Below are 22505 nucleotides of genomic sequence, written 5' to 3'. Positions count from 1 at the left end.
TAGATGTTCATATCATGCTGTATTTTAATCATTTTTCTTATATATCGTATCCAAGATTATCAAATATAATGTTTGCTACAATGTTAAATTAGACTGCCTATAGGATTAACTCTGAAATTCATGATGACTATAAAATTCCGCTTCGCGGTCCAGAACCGACAGAACATGTCGCAAAGCACTGAACAGTGGAAAAGAAAAGAAGGAAAGAAATACGTTTTCTACTAATTTTCTTCCTATCAGGCCATGTTGGATGGTTTAGACAAACTGGAGGTTACCTTGTGTCTGCGCATTAGATTTGGCAACCTTTTCTCTCCACCCTTTCTGACGAGCTCTTATTTCCCACATTGCTGTCAATTTCATTTGAGCCGATAGTGCTTCTTCAGCTTTCTCCCTTGCTTCTTCGCACGTCTCCATACCCGAATTGCATTTGTCCGCTTCCTTTTGATACTGTGATGCTAACTTCTTAGCCTCGAGTAATGCCATGTCAGCACGTTGCCGACTTTCCAAAGCTTCGGCTTCTCTTAGCTTCAGTTCTTCTGTCAAAAGTTCTGCAAAGTGCTTTTCTGTATCCTCATTTACCACTGGATCATGCTTTGCACAATCTGCAAAATATTACCAGCCATATCAAAACATAAATAAAACCCAAAATCACCAATATCACCCTGAAATGAAATCATTTGCTAGATGAAGGCAGTGGTTTTGGTCAATGCAATACAGAGGGTTATTACATTTAATGTTACATTCACATCCAAATTACTCTCGGATAAAAAAATACCACAACATTAATTATCAAGCAATCCCAACCAAAACAGTTCATCCTGCATACCAAAGCCAGAGTTACTACTTTATCTTATGCAAGTGTTATTTCATAATATCATTCATTTGCAATCAATCTTAAAAACATGGCTCGGTTATGCAATTGTTAGATAGCAGCATCATGGTAAAAAAAAAACATTGTTACATTAGCAATCAATCATTATTGACGAGAAAACAAAAGTGAAAATCATGTGATTAGCAATCAATCATGTGACATTAGCAATCAAACATTGTTACATCAGCAATCAATCATTATTGAAGGGGGGTGGCTTAGGGAAATCATGTGATTAGAGAGTATAACGGCACAAAAACAGAAGGATAAGAAAAACTACGGAATATATTTGTCTCATATCGCATCATATAAGGCATAACATCTGTTAAAATAAAGTTGACACCTAAATGAAAGCGATAGCAGCAACAATGGTGAAAAAACCCAGCAGAGAGGGCTGCTGTCATGCTAAAATTAGAGGTGATCCAAAAGGCATAGAAAAACAAATGTAAAATTTCTTTGTATTAAATTACTTAGCCCCATATTCCAATAAATACATCCATCCATGATAAAGAAACAGGAAACTGACCTGTAAAGGAAGCATTGCTCAGTCCTGCATTAATTAAAGATAGAACCATAAAATTAGCTTAATTTTGCAGGGCAAATTTGCCAAAGATCAGATAACTAACATTTCCAAATATCCGATTGCCATCTTTAATAAAAATGGAAACTTGGAACTTTGCAGGGCAAGTAGCATAGAGAATGCTAATACAAAGCAACAAACATAATAGAAAGAAAGGCTAACAACAGCTTGCCATGCATGTAAGCATACATAAAACAAGCATAAGTTTCAACTTTCAATAATTAGCTGCATAACTACCAAGCAAAACCCCATAGCCAAGGATATGGTGTTCTATTAATGGACAACAGAAACAACATTGATAAAAATGATAAGTGAAAATATTATGCCTTCGGGGGAAAATTCGCACAAAGAATACTATTGCAAAACTCATGTATTGTAAATTAAAATTAGGCAGTAACTAATTGAACATTCAATGAACAAAAAAAGAGAGGAAATCATAGGATCTCCATTCTCCAAGTGTAAATAAATTGGGCAGGAAACGCATAAAGCACTCATTTCAGATTATAGTTTACTAGATTTTGAGGTTTGTGAAACTCATCAAATCCAATATATATGAAACGGAAACAAGAAAGGAGGAGATGAGATCGAGCCAGATCTGGGAATACCTTCAGGGATTGTGAGAAGAGGCTGAGAAGAGCAATCGCAAAGGCAAGGTGGGCAAGTGTTGGAAGTGTGGCTGACGGCTACTAATCCTTCCATGAAATGCCAATACAGAGGTGGACCCACTATGTAGCCGAATAAACAGAGGCCCAATAAACACAACCCGACCTTCAACGCCGCCGTCTGGTTCACTGCCATCTCTTCTATCTCAGAGTCTAACTGGAAACCAAATCAAGACTGAAGCAATTTGATGCAGTAGTCGGCAAAATGTCAAATCCTAACCATGCATTTTGTTTTTATTTAACGGCTCTTCGACAGTCGAAAATTTGCGGGTGGGTTCGTCAATCTTTCATCGAAATGAGCGTGTGGGAGTGGGAATGCGAATGGGACCGAAGTAGCAAACTGTTATGGCAACAACAACAACGCAAGGAACAAAAGATCTATTGTCGACAATGTCAAACTTTGGGCCGCGTACCAACTTTAGCCAACCAAAATTTAAAACAATTACAATTAGTAAATTACTTTAGGTTAAATTCTGCTATTAGTCCTTCTACTTTATAAAAATTGTGAATTTAGTCTGTGTGCTTTAATTTCATAATTTTAGTCTATCTACTTTTTTGAACTTGTCAATTTTAGTCCCTATACTTTTTAAAATTTAAATTTTAATCCTAAATCAAATGTTAATAGTTAATTCCATTTGGTTAACTTTAATTACTAGTCTTGTACTATGCGTAGCAGATTCTTGATTTAGTCTATATTCTCCAATTGAATCATTCCAAGTCCCTATACTTTTTGAATTTTAAAATTCCAATCTTGATGCAAATGATAATAGTTAATTTATTAACTAACTTTTAGTGAGTAATATGTGAAAGTAACAAGTTAATATGACATTAGATATATGATAACATGTACCAAATTTTGAAAATAACAAAACTTAATGAATTTAATAGTTATTGTTTGGTGAGAACTAAAATTTTAAAAATTGAAAAGTAGATAGACCTAAAATGACCAAATTAAAAGTACAATGATTAAATCTGCAATTTTCATAAACTACAAGGAGTAATAGCAAAATTTAGCCATTACTTTATTATGCTTTCTACAAATATCCAAATTTGATATTTGCATTCAAGATTAAATATTATATATATTTTAATATTTTTGTGTTTGTTTTGTTGGAACATTTTCAAATATTTATAGTGTTCCAATAACTATAAATGAATGGGTGTAATTAATCAAAATATAAATCTTTTGGTCATTGGTCAAAAGTTATATCATTTGATTTTTTGAAAAGAATTGTAACTATTCAAACAATATTATTTGATTAGTTATAATATTAAATGAATAATTATGTGTTTTTAAAGATATTATTATTCGGAAAGACGCTTATTGAAAGATGTCTCTATGAAGAGAGATGAAAATTCTTATAAATAGGAATGAGATTTCATTTGGAAATCACATCAACAAGTTCTAAAAGTTCTTTTTATCATTCTTCATTTTCTAATATTATTAGATTGTTTTATAAAGAGTTACTGTAGAAATCCTTTGTAGAAATTGAGTTTATTGTTATTCATTGCTCAGTGCTTAGTGGACTATTCTCGTCAGTGCAAAACGCAAATAGTCATTGGTTTCATTGTATCCTCGAGGTTAATTTGCTTGAAACTCTTTTACACACCAAATATAGGTGGGGACAAATATAACCTTGAAGATAGTGGCTTGGTACACGCCTTGGAGCCTTGTTTTATTTCTTCATTTTCTATTCGAGTTTCGTTCGTGTGTTCGAGATTTTTCTCATCAGAGATTTGTACTAACAAGTTTAAGGTTATAAATCATGATGACTACCACAACACATAAAAGTGGAACACTAAGGGAGTTGGCTTCCAACTTTATCAAATTTGATCGTTTTGATGGTGTGAATTTCCAACGATACCAGAAAAAGATGCGTTTCTTATTAACAACTTTGAAGGTTGCCTATGTTCTGGATACACCAAGATCAGAAGAGAATGAAAACGAATATGTTGCTGCAACCCGAGAAAAGCAAAAAAAGGACAATGCTGATTACATGTGCATAGGCTACATATTGAATGGTTTGTTCGACATCTACCAAAACAAGGTCATCGCTAAGGAATTATGAGACAAATTGGAGACAAGATACATGACCAAAGATGATACAAGTAAGAAATTTCTTGTCACTATTTCAATAGTTATCAAATAGTTGATTGTCGTTCTATTATGGAACAATTTCATTATATTGAAAAAATTTTGAGTCAATTTAAGCAATATGATATGAAAATGATAATTGTTGTATTCTCCATAATAGACAAACTTCCTCCATCTTGGAAAGATTTTAAAAGAAGTCTAAAACATAAGAAAGATGAAATATCTCTTAAGGCTTTAGCAAATCATCTTCATATTGGAGAAGAATATCAAAAGCAAGATAAGAACCTAAATTCTGAAAATGCCAAAGTGCATGTTACGGAGGAAGTACAGATTACTAAACCATTCAAGAGAAAGTTCAAATAGATTGATAGAACACCTAAGTTAAAAAAGAAACAAAAGGGATCATGCTATCATTGTGGTAAGCCGGGACATTTCAAGAATGAATATTGATTTTTAAAGAAGAAATCATCTTCTAAACCTGATAATAACGAAAAGTTTGTTGCAATGGTATCTGAAATTAATATGGCACAATATGATAATGCATGGTAGATTTATACTGGAGCAACCAAACATGTGTGAAAATACAAAAGCATGTTAAAAAATTTTCACACAATGTGAAAATAGCAATGTCTTGTACACGAGAAATTCTTCTATAACAACCTATTTTTAGTGAAATCAGAATAGTGGTTTTTGGACCACAAATCTGATAAGTAAAACATTATTTTATTATTATTTTAATGTCTATGGGATATTATTAAGGTCATATTAAAATTTCGTTCTGAAATTTTAACGTTTGCATGCTTAATTACGTAAAAGGACTAAATCGTAAAAAGTACAAAAGTAGAGTTCTATTAGTTAAAGGTGTCTAATGTTTATGAAACTTTGAGTGGTTAACAGATATTCATGGCAAGGTTTATTCAAAATTTTGAATGTTTTTAAAGGGTAAAAAGGTAAATGAGTAAATAAGTTAAAATTAAATAAAACAAAATATGTTCATTTTCTCTCAATGCTAAAACCACCAAAATTTGAAGGATAAAAAGTTATTCTTAGGGTTTCTTGATTCGACAAACTTAGGCGGTGTATGTAAGTTATTTTTGATCTCGTTTTTAATTATTTTTATGTTTTCGAGATCGTTGTAGTTTAATCTAGTTAGCCCGGGGATCAGTTTGTAAAACAGTTAAAGGTTTAGGGTTTTTTCATGAATTTTATTGTACGATTTTTATGTTTAATGGAAGATTATGAGTCCTTGTTGATAAATAAACTAGTTTTGTAAAATGATTTTGAATAAAAATGACATTTAAGGACTTGTTTGTAAAAATAATGAAAGTTCATGGTAAATATGTGAAATGATGGTTTGTATGAGTTGATGTAGATCTCTGGAAAAACCAGCTAGCTTGAGAAAAGGATGAAAATGCTTAGATTTCAATTTATGAGCTTAAAGACTAAATTGTGAAAAGTTAAAATATTAGGGGAAAATAGTAATTTTGCAAAAATATGAAATGTGAACTAAATTGAATGCTAGGGTTATTAAAATGAATTAAATTTGTCTATTTAGATCAAGATAGACCAAGAACTGATTTAGATTGGGGAAAAGCTAAAGCCTCGGATTAGTCAATTATGTTTCTACGCTTTAATTGTCGCGATAAGTTCGTAGTGTTTTTAATACGTAACAAATTTTTATTTGCGCACTTGCACTATGATGCTTTAATTATTAAGTTTTTAGAAGATTAATGATTAATTGCACATATGTACCCTTGTTTATACTTCGGTACCCCTGAATCGCACATACGTGCCCCTATTTGTACTTCGATGCCCTGAACTGCACATACATGCCCCTGCTTGTACTACGGTACCCTTGGATATACTTTTGTACCTTGTTTTATCTTCGGTAATTCTGAATTGATTAATATGTGAATCGTATTTAATTTATTATCAAATTAAATGATATGTTACGTTCTTACTAAGATCTATAAGCTTATTCATTCTTGTGGATTGTTTTGTAGATAGCTGCTGCTGACACTTTGGACAGATCAAACCTTCAGCTCACATTATCCAACGACTTTGGTAGTTTTTGTATCTCCTAGGGTAGTGACATGTATAAACTTAGGTAGTTGAATTTGAGATTGAAACGTATTTACGATGTTATAAAATGATGTTTGATGAATGTGTACATAATAACTAAATATGTTTGTGTTTTAATGTCATGTATACATAAGAGGTTATTTGGCATGTACAACTTGTTTTGGTACCATTTGATGTTGGTTAGTTTGTGTCATTTTAGTACTTATGATGTATGATAGGTGTGGCTCAAATGCTAAGTTATGTTGAAGTGTTAGTAATCATGTTTGAGATATGATTTGGTAAAATTTGAGTTATGCTTGGTAGTAGAAATGTGATCAATATATGCATGTTTTTGGTAAGTTTGTATGTTTGCAAATGAGGTGTCTTGTATGGCATATTGCTTGAATGGTTTTGAACTTTTGAATTGGTCATTTTATGTTGGTTTTGGTCATGTTTTGATGCTTTGATTAGGTGTTATAAAGGCCTTTAGAAGGTTGATTGAATTGGTGATGGAAATGGCTTGTTTTTGGGCAAATTCATGTCCACACGGCCTAAGACACGGACGTGTGACTCAACCGTGTGTGACACATGGCCAGGCAACATGGTCGTGTGTCTCTTGTAGGTTTTAATGCATGCAAGTCAGGCTGTTACACGGCCTGGCACACAGGCATATGGCTTGGCCGTGTGACCCAACTCAGAGAGTTACACGGGTTGAGACACGGCCATGTGTCCCTATTTTGATTATTACACAGCCTAAGACTCAGGCGTGTGTCTCAGCCGTATGAGTCACACGGCCGTGTAACCCCTGCAGTCTAATTTTTTTAACTTTTTCTTATAATTTCTGATTGTTTCCAATTTGGTCCCGAATTGTTTTTAATGTATTTTTAAGGCCTCGAAGGCTCGATTTAGGGATGATTTGTATTCGAATGAACAATTTATACCATGTTTATATCAATGTATGTTTTAAGGTTCTGTTTGTATAGTAATGTTTTATAACCCTATTTCGACGATGGATGCGAGTTATGGGTGTTACATCTTCCACCGCAACAATCAAAAGCAAAAGGGTCTGTTGAACTACAATTCATTTCTAGAAATGTTTTAACCTTGAATGATGTACTTTATGTACCAAAAGTTAGGAAGAATTTAGTGTCTGGAAGTCTGTGAATAAGTTTGGATTCAAACTTGTTTTTGAGGCAGATAAGTTTATTTTGTCTAAGGGAGAAAATTTTGTAGGAAAATGATATATGTATGAGAGCATATTCAAACTCAATATTATTAATAAGAATAAAAAAAATACTATTCACCTTATATGGTTGAATCTTCTTGTTTATGGCATTATAGATTAGGTCATTTGAATTATAGAAAATTGAATAACATGCATAAGTTAGATTTAATTCCTATTTTAATAATAATATTAAAAATGCAATACATGTATGTTGACTAAAATTACAAGAAACCCTTTCCCTAAGGTTAAAAAGAAAACAAAGTTTCTTGATTTGGTACATCTTGATTTATGTGACATGCATAATACTCCTACATTAGGTGGATATGTATATATATTGCATTCAAAATATGAAACACTTGATAAATTTAAAGTTTATAAATCTAAAGTTGAACTTTAGTGTGAATCATTTATCAAGTACTTAAGATCAGATAGAGGTGGATAATACTATAATCCAAGTTTTTTTGAATCCGCAGTGATTATCCATCAAGTCTCAGCCTCTTACACAACACAACAAAATGGTGTAGCTAAAAGGAAAAATAGAGTCTTGACTGAAATGGTAAATTCAATGTTATCATATTTAAGTCTTGGACAAGGTTTTTGGGGAGAAATTATTCTGACAGCTTGTCATATATTGAATAGAGTTCCTAATAAGGAAACTAAAATAACCCCCTATGAATATTGGAAGAAAAGGGAACCAAACTTTAATTATTTGAAGGTTTGGGGTTGTAAAGCTATTGTCAAAGTTCCAACACCTAAATGTAAAAAGTTTGGTGAAAGAGGAATTGAATGCATATTTATAGGATATGCAAATAATAGCAAGGCATATAGGTTTATGGTAATTGAACCAAATGATTCAATTTCAATTAATACTGTTATTGAATCAAGAGATGCTATTTTTGATGAAAATAGATTTAATTCTATTTCTAGACAATTACAACCACAACAATTGATTCATTCTTCAAATGAGAATGAGATTCCATTAGAACAAATTGATAATAATGATGAATCTTGTCAAAAATTAAGAAGAAGTGAAATGATTAAAAATTTCAAAGTATATGCAGTAAGATACCTTATTCTTATAATATGAAATTTGATCCTATTACATTTGAATAGGCAATGAAATCTCAAGACTCTACTTTTCAGAAAGAAGCAATAAATGATGAGATTGATTCAATAATGGGAAATCAAACTTGGATCTTAGTTGATCTTCCACCGGGTTCCAAACCAATAGGTTGTAAATGGATCTTTAAAAGGAAAATGAAGGTCGATAGAACCATTGATAAATTTGAAACAAGGTTGGAAACCAAAAGTTTTACACAAAAATAATGTATTTATTACTTTGATACCTATGCTCCAGTAGCAAGAATTGCTACACTTAGACTTTTAATATCACTTACCTCAATATATAATTTAGTTGTTCACCAAATGAATGTTAAAACTACATTTTTAAATGGTGGATTGGAAGAGGAAGTGTACATGGAACAACTGGAAGGATTTGTTGTTCCAAGATAGGAGCATAAGGTATGTAAGTTTGTTAAATCTCTATATGGGTTTAAACAAGCACCAAAGAAATGTCACCAAAAGTTTGACAATGTTGTTTTAGCTAATGGCTATAAAATAAATGAATCCGATAAGTGCATATATAACAAATTTGAAAATAAAAAATGTGTCATAATTTGCTTATATGTAGATGACATGCTCATTTTTGGCACAAATTTCGAACAAATAGAAAACACAAAGAAATTATTGTTAAACAACTTTGCTATGAAGGGTATGGGTGTAGCATATGTTATTCTTGATATTAAAATAACTCAAGAGGAAAGCACTATAGCTTTATCACAATCACATTACATTGAAAATGTGCTTAAAAAGTTGGATCTTTTCAATTGTATACCAACGTCTACACCCATGGATCCTCAAATAAAATTAGTATCTAATACTGGTAGGAAAATTGGTCAATTGAAATAAGCAAGTCCAATTGGTTGCCTTATGTACATAATGACTTGTACAAGACCAGATATTGCACATGCTGTTGAAAAATTGAGTAGGTGTACAAGTAATCCAAGTAGTTTGCATAAGTTTTGAATAGAGTACTTAGGTATTTAAAGAAAAATATTAACTATGGTTTGTGTTATAATGGATATCCTCAAGTTTTAGAAGGGTATTCGGATGCTCGTTGGATTACAAGTTTGGAAGATCATCCATCCACTAGTGGGATGGATCTTCATTTTTGGTGGAGGAGCCATTTCTTAAGGTCTAAGAAACAAACATGTATTACTGAGTCCACCATGGCAGCAGAATTTATTGCGTTAGTGGCTGCATCTAAAGAAGTAAAATGGTTAAGAAATTTTCTTTATGATGTACCTTTATGGTCTAAGCCAATTTCACCTATTTTTATCCGTTGTGATAATGAGGCTACTCTAGCAAAGGCATATAGCCAAGTATATAATGGAAAGTCTAGACACATTAGATTAAGACATAGCTATGTCCGAAAATTAATCTTTGATGGAGTGATCACTATTAATTATGTGAGGTCAAGTGAAAATTTGGCAGATCCTTTGACAAAAAATCTTGCTAGAGATGCAGTCAAGAAGACCTTAAAAAGGATGAGACTCAAGCCATTAATTAAAGTCACCCATGATGAAAACTCGACTCAACGCTTGGTATAACGTCAAGTCTTGAGTTCAATGAGACAAAGTACATTATTAGTTTGTGACTGTTAGCACTATAAATAAACTCATCCTAAGATTAAAGTGTTAGGTACTCGTAATGATAAGAGAATGATGAGTAATGTACTTTTAATAGACCCATAACATAAATATGTTATAATGTTATAATTACGGGAACACTCTTGATGGGATCTACCTATGTGAATGGAAGTGTGGCCACTTCTAGGAGCTCAAGGGCTTGGTTCTGATAGCACTCATGAAAAGAGGACACAGACACATGGCCATAATAGTGTCCCTAGATACTATGCATTGACCCATGTTGAAATCATTGTGTGAGATGTGTTCGGTTAATCAAATGGTATAGTTGGTTCAAAGCTTAGTCTACAATGTAATTTCGATTAACTTTAACATATTTTCACTAAGTGAAGGTTCAATCGTAAGACACATTCATTTATGCAAATTGATTTCCAAGAATATCAAAATCTAAAATATTTTGAAAATGGGGAGATTGTTGAAACATTTTCAAATATTGATAGTGTTCCAATAACTATAAATGAATGGGTGTAATTAATCAAAAGATAAATATTTTGATCATTGGTCAAAAGTTATATCATTTGATTTTTTGAAAAATAATTATAACTATTCAAATAATATTATTTGAATGGTTATAATATTAAATGAATAATTATGTATTTTTTTAAAGACATTATTATTCAGAAAGACACCTATTGAAAGATGTCTCTATGAAGAGATATGAAAATTCCTATAAATAGGAATGAGATTTCATTTGGAAATCACACTAACAAGGTCTAAAAGTTCTTTCTATCATTCTTCATTTTCTAATACTATTATATTGTTCTATAAAGAGTTACTGCAGAAATTCTTTATAGAAATTGAGTTTCTTGTGATTCATTACTCAGTGCTTAGTGGATTATTCTGGCCAGTGCAAAACGCAAATAGTCATTGGTTTCATTGTATCCTCGAGGTTAATTTGCTTGAAATTCTTTTGCACACCGAATATAGGTGGGGGCGAATATAACCTTAAAGATGGTGGCTTGATACACGTCTTGGAGCCTTATCCTATTTCTTCATTTTCTATTCGAGTTTCGTTCGTGTGTTCGAGATTTTCCTCATTGGAGATTTATACTAACATATTTTACAATTTATGTTCGGATTTGTTACTACTTTTTCAATCCTTAAAAATGTAATTTGTCTTATAACTACACTCCTCATTTGTTTGTTTGTATTATACCTTAAATATGAATATTTAAGCAACAATACCAAAGTGCAATAGCAACAATCTTCGTCCTCCTCTGTTGCTACAAACAATGATACCAAAATGCATAATGTTAACAATTTAAGCAATATAATAAATAAATTCGTTGATAGTCAAACACGATTTCATACCATCATTTCTTTTACAACATACGCTTTATGATTTTAATATTCCAAAGTCTCAAGCCCATGAGGCTGTACCCAAACAAACTAAAACGAACGCCAAAGAAGTTGACTTGAATATGGTGGAGGAAGGAATCCCATATTTTCCTCTTCTAAACAACCCTTTCATGAATGGTCGAAAGCATAGCACCACCCATAGGCTACACAAAACCTCACCGAGCCCTACCCCTGACCCTTGCCCATCTTTATGAACTAATGGTCGCAACCCTAAGCAAAGGGAAAGCAGTGCCGTGAGGTGCACCAGCAAAAGGGTCGTGCCCGGTACAAAAATCGGTGACTCATCGAATGTAAACTTTGCGGTACCGTTTATTTCGTCGTCATCTTCATCTTCGGAAGCTTCGTCATCTTTTTGCGTAACTTCGAAAACTGTGTCAGACAAACCTAAGAGTTTAAGAACGACAGCTAGAACTCCAAATAGATACGCCGAAGTCGCTGTAATTCTTGCCATTCTCATGTTATTCCACCATGCTCGGAAAGACAGGTCTACTTTCAAGTATTCCCTGAGCGTCAGCATGTTGTAAGTCACAAAAATGGCCACTGGAATTAATATAGCGGGGTCCTGGACCTGCATTAATCGTCAATATCTTGTAATGATGAATTGTTGGAAACACACAAACATAGTATCCAACAGATTTTATCCTCACCTTGGGCAAGAAATGCGAGTTAGCAATGATGCAATATGCAGGCAGAGCAGCATAGCATAGCTCAGGAACAGAGGTAAGCCCCCAAGAAAGCAAATAGATGTAGAATAAGTACAACCTGAACTGGAGGTTTCCGGTCAAGGTGAAAACTATGGGGTTGCTTTTGCTAACAAGGATTTCAAGCAGGCCAGTTGCCCACCTTTTCTGTTGAGTCATCGCTGCTGGGCCACCGGTTGGCGCACATCCTAAAAAGGCCGGTGGGTCTAGTAAATGGAAGTTGGATTTCCACCCTTTCTTATGAATATTTAAGCCAGTTAAGACATCTTCTGTCATGGATCCATATATCCATCCAAACTGAAATGTAAAAAGTAATCAAATTAATACACAAAGTTGATGCTTAAATGTAAATATTTTCTTAGGGTTTTTTCGACTAACCTTTGTTCCCCAGCTGGAACCAGATTCATAGTCGCAAGCTGCAACTTGGAACGATGCCTCGAGATAATCTGAAATGCTTTTTCGAATCCCCTTTTCGCCTTTCAGTGCATGAGTTGCTGATTCCAGAAACTCTTCTGATTTCCCGAACTCTTTCATCGCTTCATAATCTGTTTTTTTTTTTTTTTTTTGTGATAAAACAGAATAAGCCATTATGCATGTTCTTTATAATTTTAATTACCATTGGAGTTTTAAGGCTTTTTTTAGTAATATATATATTGAAACTTCTTCAAGAGAAGATCGATAATGGTTCGGAACCTATTTCATTTCAGAGAATTCGTAAATAGAAAATATATTGCTAATTAAAAAGATTTGTTGGTAGTTAGCGATTAGTATTAAAGTTTCTCTCAGGCAGTCGATCGAAGCTCCAACTGAAGGTATTATTCTCAAGTTGTGCACAAGTTTTATCTTTTACCTTTGTCGAGAGCTGTACAATTTACGGAAGAAAAGTACTTCGAGGGAACCCTTAACTTATAACATGTAGTCACCACATGCCATAGGTTAAGGGTTCAAACTCCACCAAGAGTGAAATGCTCATGTCCACAGATTGCCCATTGCCTCGAGATGCTTCCCCTTCCGTGAACTGTATATGACTTTCAATGTAGGCAAGGAACAAAATCCTAGCATGACCTAAAAACAATTCCTTCGATTGTTGGAAGTCCAATTGACTACTCGACAAATGACACTTCGAAGATTTCTCCCGAAAATGTTGCTCTCCCCTCGCCTTTTATTTTTGAGGGAGGCCAACTCCTTTAGGAGAAATCTTGAAAGTATTGTTCATCGTACATAAGTGCATGACCCATTGCCTTGGGGTGATCCCCTCCGTGCACCATACACAATTTTCAACAGAGACGGGAACAAAATCCTAACATAACTTGAGAATAATACCTTTGATTGTTGGGAATTCGACCAACTACCCAACAAACAACAGTTTAAAAACTTCACCCAAACAAGTTACCCTTTCAACAGGATTAAAACAAAAATATCCGTACAAATAAATTTTGGTCTAACGTTCTCTGTAAATAAATTTTGTCTATTTTATTAATATTTAGTTAAAAATAACGAATTATTCCATAAATAATTATAATTTTGTTTTAAATCCAAAACTCAACGTAATTAAATTAAATTGTAAATAAGTAAGTTTAAAAAGGAAAGTACAATAGCAAATTTGCAAAATTAAAATTAAAAATACTGTGAGACTATTTAGATCTTAATTTAAAAAGAAAAGAAAAGAAATTTAATTATGATGTGAGTGAAAAGATTAGGTAAAAATATGTTTATAAAAATTATTGAAAATTTTTTATGAAGCTTTGATTGAAATAATAAAATTTTGAGAACTTATTTTATGTTTAAATATCAACATTATGTAGTTATTCGAATATGTAGTTGTATTTACATGTTATTTGTACTTGTAAAACCTCTTTCTTTAAAAAATAAAAATAAAAGAAGCTCTAACATTTATGTTTTTTAATATATAAATTTTATTTTATATAAAAATAAAAATAAAAATTAATTTTAAATAATTTATTAACTAAATTGATATCAAATTAATATGTGACACCAACCAAAAAATTTAACAAGTAAAATAAAAAAAAGGAAATGTATTTATAATTTTATAAAATTTAAAAGAATTTCATAAATTTTGTGATTAATAATTTAAAGAATTAACAATAAAACTATACTCAAAGTAACTCTTTTTAACTTTCATGTGAGCATAATACGGAAACAATATGAGGAAGTCCAAAAAATTTAAAATTTTAACATATATAATGTATGTGAGCATAATATGAATAAAATAGAATTGAATTAAAAAAAGGAATATTACCGTTAATTGATGCAGCGTTACCAGGCCATGCACCATAGATGACTTTTCGTCTATGGAAACATCCTGTTCCGGAATATGGAGGTCCTTGGAGTCCCGCTAATCCACGCCCTATATACTGATACATATATGCAAAGTTCTCCAGTAATGACAAAAACAAAGTATATATATGCATGTAAATGTAAATGACTTACTTCCATCAAAACCACCATCTGGTTGCCATAGGGATCGTCCTTAGTGGCATTGTAGAAACATTGAGGATACTGGATAAATCCCACGTCCCTTTCGCTCTCACGGCCAACAAGCTGACACAATGCTTCACGAACCACTTGTGGATTGTTCACAAACATATCACAGTCTACGTTCAGCGTGAACGGCGCATTCGTCATCAACCCTGACACTCTACTCTGTTTTTCACATTATTATCAAATTCAATCCCATTAAAATAAATTCTTTTATATAATAATTAAGATTAAGATTTTATGAGGTATAAAATAATCATTTACAAAATTTAACATTAAAACCGACCATTGAGAATATATACATATATGATTAGTTTAGGAGATTTTACTTACACCGCCGTCTCTAAATAACGTTACTAGAGATTTTTTCACATAATAATTTCAATTAGAGATAAATCTCAAAAAAATTTAATGTGAACTTTAGTTTTGTATAATTTTATGCATAAAATTTTGATTTAATCTAATTCTCACAAATATTAACACAATTATTGGTATAATATAATTTTATGTTTATATATTACACATAAATAATTATATTAATCTAATATAAAATAAATTAAGATATTTGTTTATTTAAATGTGTATAACTGGATCGAAATTAAAATTTAATTGTACATTAGAATCATAATCAAAGCTTCATATTAAAATTTATGTATTAAATTACACATTAAATCATAATTAATATATAATTTTGAATTCATTTATAATATTCCCAGAGAAGAAATTAAATGAAATATGAGTTAATATTTGTACTTTGAAATAGGTCATAGGTTTTGTATTTTAATACTTTGAAATTTAATATTTGTAGTTTTATTTTTAAAAATTTGATCTTTTATTTTTTAGATTTTAAAATACTAAAGTCATTTGGTAGCTTTAATTTTGACAAAATAATTTTAAATTAAAATATTTCTAACATTTTATTTTTCTTATTTTTAAGAAATGGAATATTCTGGACGAAAGTATGAGTGAAGAATGGGTCCAGACTGAAAGAGTCCGTATTCAAAGAATTACCAGCACGTTCATAGCCCCAGCTTTGAAATGATGTGGATATTTTGGCCGTTTCTCTCTGGAAATATAAACCAAATGCGGCACGTCTTCCTCACAATTCTCGCCTATTATCTACAACAACACATTTCTTAACCATATCATATTTTGTTTCCATTTTAATCATAAAAAATATACAACATTTGCCTCTGTTGAAACATAAATGAGTTACCTTGATTATGGTTGGATGGTTGCTGGTTTCAATGTTGGCGAAAACAGCCAAGTCGTGAGTTAGATTACATGGAGCTGATTTTCGGCTTGCTTCCTTTATTTTAAGCCAGAGGTGTTCATACTCAGCCTACACCAAATAAAGTTGCTGATACAATTTATCAACAGAAATGGAGAGATGGGAAGAGAAATGTCAAGGTAGGACGAGGGTGAAGAAGCAGAGAGATTAGGAGGACCCCCAAATGGTCGGAAGTCTTGTCTTTTTTTATCATACCAGGTCGGACTCGGGTCTGATTATTATATAATAAAATATAAATTATAAATATAAATAAATTATAATAATCGTATAACAAAAATAAATGGAATACCATGTTTTATAATTGGGATTACGTACGTACCTTAATCTTTTCCCACTCCTCTTTGAATTCCAAATTCGGAGCCGATGTGGATATTGGGTCCTCCAAGAAGTATCTAAAGGGAGCTCTAACTTGAACTTTGTACTTCTTACAAAACCGAACCCAAAGCTTAGCAAACTTGGAAGATTCCACCAAAGAATAAAAGGTGAGAGCGGAGCAACCATCGTCGGATACATAGCAAGCTAGCTTGTCCGCTGGATAGTCGACGGCCAGCAAAGAGAGAACGGTGTTTACGGTCATAATAGGCGGTTCTCGCACCGGATCTGCGGTAGTAACGAACATGTCTACCGCGGGAAGCTCCGGAAACCTGACAACAAATTATATGAACTACGTCTATGAGCCACTTATAAGCAATAATACATAATTAATCTTTGGCTGGTTTGTTTGCAATACCTTGGTTCAAGGCTCTGTGGGTAGGTTTTGATATCCACAGGATTCCATTTGGCGTTGACAATGAGAAACCAAAAGAAAGTGAACCATGACTCGCATAAGAAAGCAAGGAGCCAGACAAATCCATGGGTTTTAAGAGAGTGGAGACGATAGAAGAGGAGGGAAATGAGAAGGAACAAGAGTGTGGTATCGAGTGCTCTTTGGATAGTGTTTTTACGAGCAGTTTTGTGATACAAGGGGAAGGGGATTTCATTCGCCATTCATATACCTACAAGCACTTATGGGTGTTATCAGCTCGCTTCCTACCTCTATTCTCCTGTTATAAACTGAGTGAGGCAGGCCAAGCTTGGATATGCTTTTCTTTAATTTTTTTTGTCCTTAATTTAATAATATAAATCTGACTTTATCTATAAAATATATAAAAATATTAATAAAGATTATTTCCCATTATTATTTGTTTGTGTCAAATTATAAGGTTAAAATATATTCTAAGTTTCTATACACAGTGTACATTTGAAACTTGATCCTTCTATTTTGTATTTTAAAATTTTAGTCCCTCTAATTTTGAATCTAAAAATCTAGCATCAACTTTTTAAATGAAATAACTAACAATAGTAATTATTCAGACCAACTAATGACATTAAAAAAAGTAATTAAATGGATCAAATTATGTCATGAATTTCAACATAGTTTAAGGGCCAATATTAAAATTTGGCTATCATCTTATAATGCTCTTTTTCTGAAAATAAAAAGAAATACAAACTTAAAAGAAATGAGAAGTCTTGTTTCAATCTCTAAAATCTTAGGTCATTTAAATGATATATAGGGGTGTGCAAAATTCGAGTAAAACCGAAAAAATTCGGTTAACCGACCGAATTCGGTTAATCGGTCGGTTAATCGAATTTTTTCGGTCGGGGATCGGTTTATTATTTTTTGATTTTTTAATTAACGGTTAATTCGGTTCGAAACCGGTCGGTTAATCGAAAAAATTAATAAATAAAATTATAATATATAAATATGCCTACTATTCATCTAAACCCAAGTATTTAACCCAACCCAACCCAATCATAAAATTAAATTACAAATAATTTAATAAATAAAAATAAAATTTTAAAACTAAGACTAAAACTAAAGTCTAAAAGTCTAAAAATAATTTAATTATGTAGTGATTCAATTTGGTTAATTCGGTTAATTCGGGTAATTCGGTTAGTTCGGGTAATTCGGTTAATTCGGGTAATTCGGTTAATTCGGTTAATTCGATTAATTTTTAACCAAAAATAAAAAAACATATAATTTTCGGTTAATTCGGTTAACCGACCGAATTAATCGAAAAAATTTCGGTTCGATTAATTTTTTTGAAAAAAATTTCGGTTCGGTTAACGGTTAAAGATTTTAAAAGGTCGGTTAATTCGATTAATGTTATTTCGAGTCGGTTAACCGAATGAACACCCCTAATCATATATAATCATATAATATTGAAATCAAAATTGAAATTCAAAAAGCAAAAGTGGACCCGTAACAGGTGTACAACATGGACACTATTTTTATATATATAGGAACAATATATATTTCTGAAAAGAGAACCTTTACTTGGCTACAAGAGGTAAACTCAAAATCTACTTGAAAAGATTGAAAAGAGGAGTCCAAATTTAATTGAAAAGAGGTAGTTAAATCAATCTAAACTCAAAATCTACTTGAAGACTAACCTATCAAAAAGTTTAAATTTTTAAATTTAGAATCCGAGGATCTAACTTTAAACTATGCTCCAACTTAAAAAAAATTAATCAAATATTAACCTAAACTTCAACCCTAAATTAATACTTAAAAATTAATCAAATTTTAGCTAAATAATTTTATAAAAACTTTAATTATTTATTTTATTTTATTTTCTCAGTATTAATTTTATTCTAATATTTTAATAAAATAATTAAAAATTAATTTTTGATATATATTATACAAAGGGAATAGTAGCTTTAGAGGAAGTACTGTGGTTGTCATACAAAAGCTCTGTGGTATCGTTTCCTAAATTTTGAGTTCTTTCTCCTTTATTTTTTATCTTAGTATTTTATTTAGGGAAGACGAGATTCGAACCATTCGATGAATATCAAATCAATTTGCTAGGAAAGATTTTTTTTTTTTTTGAAAAGCGTATGTGGAGTGAGGTAGGGCAAAATTTATTTAGACAAGAAGAGATTATAGTAATTAATTACCTCGTTTTATTCCGCTCCACTATATGAAAAATAATATTTTACCTTTATATATTTATAACTATTAAAACAGTAAAATTATAAAAATTTGTTATCGAAAAATTCATATGTTTTACATTTATATATTTTAATGAATAATTATGTTTAAATATTTATTTGTCTTTAAAAAATGAAAATAATAAAAATAACTAGTAAAAATTAAATTGAACCAGAGTGGTGCAGAGCCAGAATAAATGTATCCAACAACCTATGGAAGTGGTAGCAATTTTCAAGATTACACATCCATAGTGGAGCGAGGCAGGTGATGTAGCAAAACATGCCAACTATGGAGTGGTAGTGATCTGGCAACATCCAACCCGTCCTGCTTCATTATCATCCCTAATTTTAATCAAATTATTTTTGCTTTTGTTTTTTAATTACTCTTATATTTAGAGTTATTTTAGTATAGGTTTTATAGTATTTTAGGAGGTAATTTTAGCATTTAGATTAGTTTTTTATTTCATTCTATAGTTTTTTGAATTAATTATACTTTATTTGAATTTTGCTTGTTTTTATCATTTTTAGTGTTAGTTCGCTTGCTATTTCTTTTTCTCTATTGTAAATAGGGGTGAGCAAAACTCGATTCTATTCGAAAAAAATAAAAAATTTAAATTCTGAGTTAATTGAATTGTGTTATTCGAATTATTTGAGTCAACTCGAATAAGTAATCCGAGTTTTAAGTTCGAATCAAGTTAAATTTTACAATTTGAGTAATTTAAATAACAGATTGGTGTAAATACCCTTTCGGTCCATGTCAAGTTTCAAAATGAGCAAATTGGTCTCTCTCAATAAAAATTACAAAAAAATTCAAAATATTTATAAAAATTCCAAAATTTATATTTTAAAAAAAATTATAAATGTAACATCCCAAAAATCGTCTTAGAAGAAATTTGGTTAATGAAACCAAGAGTGGTTATGTCTTGATTTTGAGTTAGGATTTTAAAAATTTTGCAAAACAATTTAATTTTGTTCAGTGGTTAAGTGTTTTGAATGTGTGCCTGAGGTATTGTGTTCAAACTTCTTCTTTGGAATTTTTGTTAATTTTATCTTAACCTCCATCCCTGATCGTCTGGCATAAGTAATATTTTCGACCAATTAATGTTAACAATGAGTCTAATGGTTTGGTGGTTAAGTTTTTGTATACTCTTTACTCTCGTGTTCGAGTCTTTGCGAAAGTTATGAGAAAAAATATTTTTTTATGCTGCCGTATGAAATTGTTCTATTTTATTTTAGTTCTTTTATTTTAAAATAACTAAATTCATTTTCAAAAACTTCTTTTTTTAAACCGTCTGTTCTTCTTCTTTTTTTGGTTCTTTTTCTTTTTTTTCTTTCTGATAACTCCGCAACTGGCTTTGTCTAAGAGATTGCATATTTCGTTGTTTTGACAAAAAGGTTAACAGTGTAAGTTAGTTGTCGAATTTCTGCTAATGTTCGCTCTTGTTCGTTATTTGTTAAAACTGAAATTGTTCTGCTCGTTTTGTCCAATTTTGTTTTTGAGGGTTCAGCTGGTTCTCTTTCTTAGGTGAGGGATTGCATATCAAGATTCTCTACTGATTTAAGTACTTGTATTGCCAGATATAAGTGAGGGTAAGCGTTTAAGTTTCAGTTTCGGCTTTGCGTCGAACTTTCTGAGTTGCCATACACAACCATGTGCCAAGCTGTATGCTAGGCCGTGTAACTCACTGACTTGCATACAAAGGAACTCTCATATGACACACGTCCGTGTCGCTAGGTTGTGTGTCCCACTCGGCTGAGTGACACGCCTGTGTCCCAAATTTGCCTAAAATCAATCCATTTCCTACACCATTTCATGCATTAACATTTAGGTCTTTTGTGCACATTTCAAGGCACCAAAACCCTATCAAAACATACATATATTGCCATTCCAAAAGTCCTAACTCAACTAACCAATATGCCATTCAAAGACACCTCAAATGAAATCATCAACACTTACCTAAACATGACAATTTTACCAAATTTCAGACATCAAATTCTAGTTCAATACTATCTAAAACATTCCATAACTTGACATAATCATACCAATTCAAAACATACCATATGAGCCATTCAAAACATGCATCATAACCAAAATGAGATCCTCTAGCAAGGCATCAAATGGTACCAACAAAGTTAACTTACACATGCCAATTCACCAACTAATCATTCAACAAAATGCCATTACAATTCAACCTATACATGTCATTATAACATTGACTAAAACATTCAAAAACTATCGATATTTATGCTGGATAGTGTGATAGATCTCCGATGAGCTTCCAAACCAATCAAGCTTTCGATAATCTATAAAACATATGAAAGAAACTATTTAAGCAATTAATGCTAGTAAGCTCGTATAACTTAAACGCAACTTACCATTTCATTTGCATAATGTAAATAGCATAAGTGTAACACCAACTAAAACCATAAGTTTGGCATAATGCCTATACAATATCATCAAATTCACAAGTTAGTACATTTGTACATGGTTCAAATGAATTCATCAATAAACAAGTAATTCATACATGTATTCACATCATTTAGATCACCATTCCTTTTCATAAATTGATGATACCTTTCATTTGAGCACTTACTATTTCATTTCCTTTTCATACTCGTTGAACCATCTAGAATTACATCGGATACTCGGGAAAGCTCAGATGAAGTGTGCCTTTACATAACCGTAACCTTTCCTTTACATCATTGCTCACACGAGCTGCGAAATGGGTCTGTTCACAAGAGCTGTAGTTCGGAATGTAAGTTACACGATACTGCTCACACGAGCTGTGGAGTATCCGCAACAAATGTAGGACCTCAATCATTGGTAGGACATTTAATACCAGCACCTGAAACATGAAATTCCTAATGACATGTCATTTGTATCTTACGAATTCCTAAGGTTCAACCGGGACTCGATAACCTTCATTGCATTGATTTATTTATACATCAATCAATTCATATTATAAATAAAATAATAACATAAAATTTTAAATATAATTAATACGATAACTATTTATACGAACTTACCTCGACAACTAAGGACTTGAAGGTATATTGAGCTAATCCGTAGCTTTTGCTTTTCCTCGATCTAGGTCCGTACGTGGTTTATTTTGATCTAAGTAGATATATTCAATTAAGTACTTCAATTAACCTCAAACATTCAATTCAATCAACATTTCATATTTATGTAAAATTACTATTTTACCCCTAATATTTTAACTTTTTCACAATTTGGTCCTTAGACTAATAACTTAAAATCTAACCATTTTAATCAAAATCCATGTTAACCAAACATGCAAGGGACCTTTAAACAACCCACATTTATCATCATTTCACAATAAAACCCTAGAATTTATACCTTTAACAAATTTGTCCCTAATTCCAAATTACATCAAAAATCGCTTTGTAAAACTTGTTTATTTTTCAAAA

The 22505-nt window shown here is 31.7% G+C and overlaps 2 protein-coding genes across 3 annotated transcripts; both read right to left on the bottom strand.

The window, feature by feature from the left end:
• Nucleotides 1–20: 20 nt before the first annotated feature.
• Nucleotides 21–2493, bottom strand: LOC105803470 (uncharacterized). Of its 2 annotated transcripts, XM_052623830.1 has the most exons (3): nucleotides 2054–2490; nucleotides 1395–1418; nucleotides 21–602 (listed from the first exon to the last, which is right to left on the bottom strand). In XM_052623830.1, the coding sequence occupies exons 1-3, from the start codon at nucleotides 2244–2246 to the stop codon at nucleotides 256–258; spliced, it is 564 nt and encodes a 187-aa protein (XP_052479790.1). In that variant the 5' UTR covers nucleotides 2247–2490; the 3' UTR covers nucleotides 21–255. The 2 variants fall into 2 exon arrangements, with proteins under 2 accessions (XP_052479790.1, XP_012491137.1); XM_012635683.2 differs by lacking the exon at nucleotides 1395–1418 and having other exon boundaries at nucleotides 2054–2493.
• A 9016-nt stretch (nucleotides 2494–11509) lies between these two features.
• Nucleotides 11510–17182, bottom strand: LOC105803468 (cellulose synthase-like protein H1). The gene is made up of 9 exons (XM_012635680.2): nucleotides 16837–17182; nucleotides 16426–16750; nucleotides 16032–16157; nucleotides 15827–15934; nucleotides 14768–14980; nucleotides 14577–14691; nucleotides 12695–12861; nucleotides 12263–12613; nucleotides 11510–12183 (listed from the first exon to the last, which is right to left on the bottom strand). The coding sequence occupies exons 1-9, from the start codon at nucleotides 17091–17093 to the stop codon at nucleotides 11617–11619; spliced, it is 2229 nt and encodes a 742-aa protein (XP_012491134.2). The 5' UTR covers nucleotides 17094–17182; the 3' UTR covers nucleotides 11510–11616.
• Nucleotides 17183–22505: the final 5323 nt, after the last annotated feature.

The sequence above is a fragment of the Gossypium raimondii genome, chromosome 11 (assembly GCF_025698545.1).
Source record: "Gossypium raimondii isolate GPD5lz chromosome 11, ASM2569854v1, whole genome shotgun sequence".
Classification (NCBI taxonomy): Eukaryota; Viridiplantae; Streptophyta; class Magnoliopsida; order Malvales; family Malvaceae; genus Gossypium; species Gossypium raimondii.
The sequence above is the reverse complement of the archived record's forward strand: the minus strand, read 5'-3'. Positions and strand labels throughout refer to the sequence as shown.